General features: G+C 31.5%; 1 protein-coding gene across 1 annotated transcript; it reads right to left on the bottom strand.

The window, feature by feature from the left end:
- Positions 1–8,164: 8,164 nt before the first annotated feature.
- MYB60 (MYB transcription factor MYB60) lies at positions 8,165–9,853 on the bottom strand. The gene is given in 3 exon segments (NM_001253225.2): positions 8,165–9,080; positions 9,226–9,355; positions 9,536–9,853. Coding segments are annotated over 3 exon segments (1,005 nt in total). The 5' UTR covers positions 9,669–9,853; the 3' UTR covers positions 8,165–8,338.
- Positions 9,854–10,460: the final 607 nt, after the last annotated feature.

Raw genomic sequence — 10,460 nt, 5'->3', positions numbered from 1 at the left:
CACTAACTATTGTCTCTATGTGAAGCTCTTGAACTAAAACGTTACTTATTGTAAAACATAGTTTTTGTGGGGTTCACATATATAACGTAGGATGCCACTGAGGAATTTGTCTATATGTGAAGCTCTTTGCCTTAAAACGTGAGCATCATCGGTAAGTTTCATTTGCCCAACCATCTAAGTCTTCCGGGAAACCGGCATGTAGAGAGCTTTTAAACCTAAAACCCGGGGTGCATGAGAATGAATGAGCATCTATTCCAAAACCGATGTAACAAATTCATTGAACTGAGGTGGTTGTTGTTCGAAAACTGTCTTCATGTGAATGTCTTGACAAAAAAGGTGAGCTTCACAACTAAGCTTTGCCAAACCGTCAAGTAGCTCCCGAGGAAACCGAAGTGGTTGTTCGAAAACTTTACCTAAAAGAACTCAGTTTATCAGTAAATTTGACTAATAGTGTTCAATAATTGTATGGTAGGAAAAAAAACACGGTTGTGGCTATTGCAAGCCAACTTGTTCAGTAATTGTAATACATCAAAGGCCCGATGGCCGTGGCTATGGGTGCCAACTTGCATAGGGCCCATTTGAACTCTTAATTTTGATTGTAAAATCATAAAACAATAATTTAAATTTAAATTATTAGGTGATATTTTATTATATAATTTGTAGTTTGTTTGTTAACAAAATTATACAATTTAAAAATATATTTATACATAGATATTGTGCTTCTGGTTACACCCTAATAATATCATTTGAATATTACGGTCTAACCAGAAGCACAAACACGTAGCATGCCAAATAAGATACCAAATCCGTCTGAACTTCTTTCCCAAGACATCCCTCCATGCTGCTGCATGTAATGTTGAACCACCCGAAAACCGCACCAGTTATAGAGTGATAATATATAAACATTTTTTATAAACACCTATAAAATTTATATTTTTCTCTTTATCTCTTTTCACCTCAAATCGTATTACCTATAAAATTTATATTTTTCTCACTTTTATCTCATTTCATTAGCCGTCTATTGACATATTAGGTGTCCATCTATAATTTTTCCCAGTTATATAATGAACACCACACCTCATAAGAAAACTTGCACTGAAAACAAATGCCTAACACTCATATTATGAGCATCACAGAATTACTCACATCTAACTGAATCCAGAGCTGCTCCGCCTCTTCGCGCCAAAGCATCACGATCGAGTTTGCAATCATTCGTGAACAAGTTTCCAAGAAAACGCCAGAACTTTCGATGGGGAACACCATCTCCAAAAGGATTTAAAAAAGTTTACCTCCAACTCTTCATGATCCATGTTCACCTGTGTTGTAAAATGTCATAAACAGAAGTAACTGAGAGAGTCTATTTATAAATGCACTGCAACAGCTTCTGAACCAAACGAGTCAAACGCAAATCTTCCCAAACAAATGACCCAACGTCTCCATTGCCAATTCCACCTCTAACCATCCTCCCCCCAAACCCCCATATCAGCAAACGAGCAAGATTTCTGTTGAGAAATCTGGTATAACTGAGGGAATTCATTTTTTAGACAATCCTCTCCTAACCATCTATCTGTCCAGAACAAAGTATCCTCAAACAATTAGCAAACCATCCATCATCTACACCAATGCTGATTTCTATCCTTCCACCACGCAGAAGAACTTGTAGGCACTATGTAATCATCTCCACAAACGTTAAGTCTACCATATCTATATGACAACAACTCATACCATATAGCAGACTAATCCGTTAAAAAAAAAAAATCTCCATTTCCACTTAGAAGAAATATACAAGTAAATCTTTGTTTGCTGAAAAAAAAAAACAATAAGTCGTACTCTCTCATTGCCCTACTCTCTTAATCCTCTCTCTCTCTCTCTCTCTCTATATATATATATATATATGTCTGTCTATTTATGATTTCTTTTAAACTGAGGCTACAATTTTGATTCTCCATTATCAATTTTGACATCCTAATTTGCTGTGTTTGAAGGTAGAGAATTTGAAGGATAGCATACCAAGAGGAAAGTGGTTTTGAGAAAAGAGGGGCCTCCAATATGCTCAAACAAGTTACTTACGAAGGACAACCTCAAGAATAGAAATATACTGGCTGAATATTAATGTTTGAATGCAATGTTATGCGTGGGTGAATGTTTATGATATTTCCACAATTGCACAATTGCATTTATGGCAACACACATGACACATTGTTTCCATCCATCTCATATATTAGACCCAAGAGTATCATTTCATAGTTAAGAAATGGAAAGATTATGATGTTTACAAATAGACCCTTTTTAGTTGTTAGAATACATAGGATAAATACTCAACTTGGTATGCTAACAAATTAATTTCTGAAAGATAAAAATTTAAATTTAGTCTCTAAATGTATAAAAAAATATAATAGATTTTCTTATCTTTAAATTTGTGAGAATATTTTGTCATTAAATTATAATAATATTTAAGAACTAATTTGACAATAAATTATATTTTTTTAGGATCGATTTAACATTAAATTGAAAAGTTTAAAGATAAATTTATCATTAAATTATCTGCAAGACTAATTTATCATATTTTTTACTCATTCAAAAATTAAATTTAAATTTAAATTTTTTATCTATTAGAAATAATTTATCGTTGTCTCGCACTTTTCAGAACTAAAATAAGTAACTAAAATGAGTATTTATCTGAATAAATATCTCAGGTAAATTCTAGAATATTATTGTTAGAATTCTGTTACCAATTGCAAGTGCTTTGCTGATATGTATCCTTTAATTCCATTGAGTGAGTAATCAAGAATATCAAAATGTTATTTTACCAATGATAGGAGGAGTAGAAGTAGAGTAGATTCCTTCACCAATCACACATGCAATCATGTGGAGGGTGATTTAGGTTGCAGTTGTGTGGAATATATGGATATTAAGGAATGAATGTGTCTTCAGGGGAGGAAACACTACATATATAACTTTAGCAACATTTTTTTATTTAACACTTGATAAAAATGTTATTAAAAAAAATTTATTCAAAAATGTTGCCAAACATATATAAATATCATAAATATATTTTCACGATATTTTATTAAATATAACGTATTGTTTATATTGCTAAAATCTTTAATAACATGAGCTATATATATATATATAACATTTAACAACATAAATTATACATAACATTTGATAGTCCATTAAATGTTTCTTCACCGAAGAAGTGCCCCACATTACACATAAATGACTACTTTTGCACCACTATTTCAGCTGTGAAAATAAAGTAACAACTAATAACAAATACTTTAAAACACATTACAAGTAAACATATATCATATGGCAATTACAATTAATTGGGTTGATGGAGAAAAATGAAGGTCATAACACACTTATGCAGATGAAACGTGAGGACTACAAGGGAAGGGGTCCGGGAGAGGTTTAGAGGTCGTTATATATATGTTACTCCTATTTCTACTTTCAGATATGCATGTTCACGAGGAAAATTGTTCATACAATGGATTTAAGCATAGTGATTAATTTCTCCTCCACATTAGCTTTTAAAACACACTATTTTTCAAATTGGATTGTAGGCTAGCTAGTTTTGTTAAAAAACAATTTCACTAACTAAATGTAGCTCGCAAAATTTAAGCTAGGCTTAATAGGGGTTTATGAAATCTTAACAGTAAAACTGTTGCCAAATTACCTCTTTTCTTGTACTGAAATGATCAGTGCACATACAATTTTGTCTTTAAAAAGTTATATAGGTTTAATTAGTTCTTTAAAAGTGTTTGCATATTTAATTCAGTTCCTAAATAGTTTTAAAATCAAACTAACTATTGAACTTTTAAAGATTTGGTTTACAAATTATATTAACCAAATCATATGGTCAAATTTGTCATAATTAAAATATATTTGTATTATTATTGTATATTTGTAACAAAATAATATAAAACCATGATAAAGATATCTTATTATATATTTTTTATGTAAAAATAATAATGAAATTTAAATTAATGAATAAATATAAATTAAAAAGGAAAATGATTTTAATAAAAATATAATGCAATTTCAGAACTAATATAATATAAAGATAGCACAAAATTTTATGTTAGCAAAGATGTGGTGATGTCACTTTGCAATACAGTGAGCTATAAGCTAAACAGTGTCCAGTGAAATATGTCTTATTCAACAGTTTTTATCGATTTAATAGTTTAATGATAGAATTTTGGGTACTATCGATATTGAAAATTGGATCAAATCAGCCAACAGAATAGACCAGTCCCGATTCAACTGATGGGATCAACCAGTTCAGTCCGATTTAATTTCGTGACAAAAGGTATGTGTATTGAATTTAAATATCAAAATAAAATTTGTCAATCAGTAGCCAACAACTCTAACATCTAAAAGAGTAGCAACGTAATTCTTATTTTTTAGTAATTACAACTCTGTATTGATTACCTATTAATAAAAATAAAAATAATTTATTAAATGACATCAGCAACAAGATTTTATTTGATAATAAAAATATAATTTATCACACAAAACAACGACTAGTCTCTACTGTCATTTGATTGCATAGCCTAACTACCAAATTGGCACATATTTTCTCCTTATGGTAGTGCTAGTGCTCGGAAAATGTATTGGGATAGAGTATATCTTTTTAATCTAGATACGTGTAAGACATTGCAAGCTGTTAGACAAAGCAATATATGAATTCACATGCTATACTAAATGCATAATGAGTTTGGTTCAGAAGGGTGATCATGCTTGGTCGGCACATGATTCCTTCTTTATGAAGTTTGCTAAGGTTGGCAACTTGCAAATATGCACAAGATTTGGTAGTTGTTTACTCTTCTTTATTTTTTCTTTTTATATCCGTAGAGTCGGTGAATATTATAGTAACAGAGTGCAAATACCTAGTTATGTTTGGAAAAAATATATTGCACAATGGTCAAATCCATTAATACTTGGACTTTGGTATGTGAGAGGATACGGATACCATGTATCACCAATAGCTAGTTGTGCCATAGAGCTTGAAATTTACATTGCAGAGGCATGATGACACCAACTCACACAAAATTGATTAATATCAAGTTTAAATAGGGAATTGAGTTGTATTAAGTACAAGAAAAATTTTGTCTAAATTTACTACTATCTAATTTAAATAGAATTATCAATGATGAAAAACTTTTAATCTATAAAAGAAAATTATTCGATAATACCTACCCCAATCTCTTGCTAAAGTTTAGCTAGGCTTGGCAACATATTATAAGAAAGGCTAGGTATATATAATTGAGTAATGGCACAATATGTTCCCATTTTTCCCATTCAGTTTAAAGTAAGAAATTGGACAGCTTCAATTTTTTGTCTACCATTATGAAACTCATGAGAGGCTTAAGGTTACTTTCCATCTCTTTACAGTGGCGATGTTTCTTGCACTGCCAGGATAGAATTCTAAAATAACTTTTAAAAAAAAGTGTCAGGGAAAAGATGCCTTAAATGAGCATTTATGAGGAATCGAAGACTTGCAACTTTTATACAGGAATGAGTGGGAGAGGGAGCGAGGAGCAAAGGACCCCAAATTTTTTTACCCAAATGTATCTTGTGATGTTTTCTGCTGCGTTCTTTCCTTATATGTGTGAGATAAAAGAGATGATCCGTTTACACACAATTCATAGACTTGCAACTTTATTTTGTTTAGTTTTTCTTTCACCTCTTTGTTTTTTTTTTCCTTTATACAATTGTTCTTTATACATGAGAAGACTTTACTTTATATACTGTTAGTCTAATTTTTATATATAAATATTTAAGAATTCAACTTATCATTACATTATATTAACGAAAGAGATGATGCTGTAAAATGTTTAAATCTTATTGAATATATGTGTAAAAAAAATTTATATTAATAATACTTATAAATTAAATTCATATGAAAAACGATATTCTTATTTAAATATAAAATTTTAAATTTAATCTTTTACAGTGTGAATCAATTAAAAATTATAACTTAATTATTTTAAAAGTCAATATATAATTTACTATACATTTTTTAAATAAAATAATTTACTATAAATCCATTAATCTATAATTGAATGACAGTAAAAAAACAATAATATATTTAAATTAAATTCAAAATTTAAAATTGTATATAATTATTTTATCTTTCACTTTTTTATAATATCCGACTCAAAAGTATATTCTAAAATAAAAAATAATATATATATATATATATATATATATATATATATATATATAAAGAAAATCCACTTCAACAATAAATTTAAACTTTCACTCTATGAATTTTTCATTTTATTTATTAACAATTGAAATTAAATAACTAAACGTTACTTTTAATGTTGTTCGTGACATTTGTCTTCCTATTCATAACCTCTGTCTTTCAGTTCATCGAGAACCTTTCATCTTCTCATCCCGTACCAATTTTCCAGGAATGTCTCCTCAAGCTTTAATTTTCAATGGTGACATAAGTACACTCACTTCATACAGTGCCAATTTAAACCCAAATCCCTTACCACTACCTATTCCCCCCTCCTGGACATTGCCGACACCTATTCCACCCATTCACTACAATCACAAGCCACCACGTGAAACCTCCAATCCAATGACATGTTATTAGACTATCCATTTGTAAGCTACGACACTTGAATCCATTTATAAATTGATTGCATGATTAAGTAGTTTCAAAGAATAAAGCAAGTAATAATTTAAGAATGAAAACAATTAAAAGTATTTTTTTTTCTTATGAAATGAGAATCAAAATAAGAAAGAAAACGAGACAAATGCTTTTACAAAACAAAAATGTTCATTAGGTGTATACACCACAAAATGAAAAGAAAGAAACAAAAGAAAAAATAAGTGATAAATATACTATTTACTCATATACTATAAATTAAAGCTCATAATTTGGAGAGTGCATTTCTCATTCTCTTTACTCTATTAGACACTCAAATCTCAACATTTTTTTTCCTTTTAGAAGTTGCTACGAGCCTATGACAGCAAGCTCCAAAACTGAAAAGTTCAATGACGTATGGCAGCTCAAATCAAATAGCAGAAAGGATTAATTGAATCCAGCAACTTTTTGGATTAATCTAATTAAGATCTAAATTTGATCCAGCGATATGTTTTGAGATATTAAAAGGTATTTAGGAGTTAGTGTAATTTATATAGTGGAAGTTGGTTCATCCTCTGTATTAAAACAACATAAATTCCATTATAAATATGTTTCTCATTATTTTTCTTCTCTCTCAACACTTTCATGTTTCAAATAATTTCATATCTAAAACGCTTCGTAAATTTCTATCCTTCATAACATTGTAACTGCTCCTCTTTTATGAAAGTTTCGTGGTATACCATAAAGCTCCTAAAAATCTTGTCATCTAAAAGGCCACTAGGAACCTGCGGGGACTCGTCCTCATGAAAACAAGTTTTTCCTGGGATATATATAGTTAAATCCGATTAATTTTGTTCATTGAAATAGATAATATAATGACATAGTCTCTTACCCTTGAAGGATACACCCTATTTCTTATTATATATCTTTGTTTATTTGGTAGTTTCTCTTGAATACCTCTTGGCGGCACACTATCTTCTATTTTTGGGGGAGAGAAAACTAGCCTCTATGCATGTTATTGTTTAAAGTAGATCATTTTGAAGAAATTAATTTTAGATATATAACTATATAATGCGAAAGGATACAGTTTAAATTAGAATATATGACTAATTTAATTATTTTTAATGTAATTATTTTTTAACTTATTAATTCCCAAATACGACTATTTTAAAAATGCTTATTCTTTTAATAAATAAACTCTACCGTACGTGCTTTAAATGAGGGATTGAATAAACAAGTAAAAAAATGTTCAAGAAAAAAAAATGATTTTCTTAACGCGCTCTCTAAAGTATTACATAAAAATTCATATGACTCGGCATAAATTTAAACTATTTTAAAAGAATTAACATAAAAGTTCACCCAATAATAACTAAGTTTGCTACTGAAAAGAGAGCAATAAAATGTACCTTGGTACGTACCATTCCTCGTTTCAACAACTGGAACGTTAAATTATTAGGAAGATTACTTAAAAACAATTAATTCAAAAGGCAAGATCTCATCGCAAGATCAACTTTACATAAAAGAAGCAAGTTTTCCAGTGTGGCATCTAACACAGTATGATAACAATAATCATAATTTCAATAGTTATTAACATATACACGTCTAGCACCAAAGGCTTGAAAAACTTCTCTCTCTAAGGCCAAAGCGAAGATTAATTGATGAGGCCCTACCTATAACTTATGAAATAAAATAAAAAATTCCACAGTCTCATATATGTCACAAAATGAACCCAACTTAGAAAAACTTGGCATCATCACCACAACCAACTAATTTCTCTTGGCAACCAGCCTCATCAAGAAGCCATTTCTCAAGCAAAGAGAATGGCATAATTTCTGCACCAATAACATCAGGCTTGCTTTCATCTTGCAAAACAGTGGCCTCAGGAGACAATGACCGAGAGAATTCATCAGAGTTTGAAGACTCCAAAGACTGATCAAAATCAAACAATGATTCAAAATTGTTTTCAGACAATTCAGCACTGCTTGGTGGTCCCTTTGCTCCAATACTAGAAGCAGTATCAGCACCTGCTGCAGCAAAGTTGTTGAAGGAGTTCTGAGTCACAGATGATGAGTTTGTTCTTGAGGACTTTGGTGGGTTTTTCATCCAACCCTTTAGCATTCTAGCTATGTTGTCAGCACTTGAGGCATAGCACACAGTTTGTGTTGTTGTTGGTTTTGTGGAAGAGAAGGAGCTGCTACTATCTGAAGGGTTTGAGTTTGAGGCAGATAAATTACAAGATGGCTTCTCTGGTGAAAGAGCTTCACTGAGGGCTCTCTTTGCCATTTGGATATCAGTTTGGAGCCTTCTTTCCCACTGGCCTCTAGGGATTTGCCTTGAGGCTGAAAACCCTTCTCCAAAGCTACCACCTTCACAACCTACTTGCATCTTCTTCAGCTTCTTTCTCAAATGGGTGTTCCAATAGTTCTTTATGTCATTGTCTGTTCTCTGTGGAAGGTATGAAGCTATTGCAGCCCATCTTTAACATAGCCAATGTGATCCAGTTAAGTTAAGCATGTGGATCCAAAAGATAGAACTTCCCAAATCAAAATACTCAAAACAGTTAAAAATAAATAAATCTTTAAATCTCAAACTAAGTAGGTGCTTGGAAGATTGATTTGTACCTGTTTCCTAAAAGATCTTGAAGATGGATTATCATCTTCTCCTCTTGTTCTGTGAAGTTGCCCCGTTTGATTCCTGGCCTCAGGTAATTAGTCCATCTAAGTCTGCAACTCTTGCTGCATCTTGACAACCCTGAAAATAACCCCAAAATGGAAAAATCAATTCAGATCCAAAGATAAAACAATGAAACCCAAATGGCCAATATTTCAATCAGAAACTTCTTTAAATAATGATCTAATAAACACAACAAAGAACAAGAACCAATATTATGCAAAATAATCATCAAATTGAGTGTAGGGCTAATTAATTAACCTGTTTTGGCAGGAACTGCCCTCCAATTTCCAGGACCATGTTCCTGAATATAAGACACCAATATGATGTCTTCTTCAGGAGTCCAAGGCCCTTTCTTGACCCCTTCTTTGTCACAACAAGGTGGTCTTCCCATGTCTTCTTCTTGTCTTTCTCTTTTATTTCACCGCCTTTATACTTGTGTGTCCTTCTAATTTTCCTTAGCCCCTTCAGGTCTCAAGGAAAAAGAATATTAAGTCGTTTTCCTCTCTCTATCTATGTGCTGTCGGCTTTCTCTTTTTATTTCTCTAACCCTCTTTACTTGATAGGGTTCTAATGCATGTGTCCAAGCCTAACCTTTGCTTGATGCACATTTATAGCTAAAAATGAAAGGGGTAAGGATATGTATGGTGTGGGGTGTGATGAGAAGCTGACTTAAACTAGTAAACCAGGTAGCCAAGTCAAAAGTTGACAGCAAGAGCATTAACTGAAGGAGTAAGGACCAAAATTATTCACCTCATAGATACCTCTCTCTCGAAACCGCGTGACATTCAATGTAGCTGCACTGGGAAAAGCTCAATTATCTCTCTCAGCTTTAAAAGTCTATAAACCCCAGCAGATCATTAAATGAAAAATGAGATAAAGCTGACTTTTTGGCAAAAGCCTAATACGCTATCGCCATTATGTCTTCCTTTGCCTCCTCCTGGTGATCTAAAATGAACCACCCCTTTCCCTCTTTTACTAACTTATCTATAAATTAATTGATTGCATTTATATTTCAATTATACCATGATAACTTTGAACAGCGACCATAACCGACTTAGGTAGAAAAGTGAGTTTGTACAGAGGGATTATGTTTGGGCAGTCAACATTATAAGCTAGTACTAGATGTTAAGTTGTACGTTTATTATTTTGTTTTTGTGAAATTTAATTCATGTTTTGGAACATG

The sequence above is a fragment of the Glycine max genome, chromosome 18 (assembly GCF_000004515.6).
Source record: "Glycine max cultivar Williams 82 chromosome 18, Glycine_max_v4.0, whole genome shotgun sequence".
Taxonomy (NCBI): Eukaryota; Viridiplantae; Streptophyta; class Magnoliopsida; order Fabales; family Fabaceae; genus Glycine; species Glycine max.
Note: the sequence above shows the minus strand (reverse complement) of the source record. Positions and strands in the feature narration are given on the sequence as shown.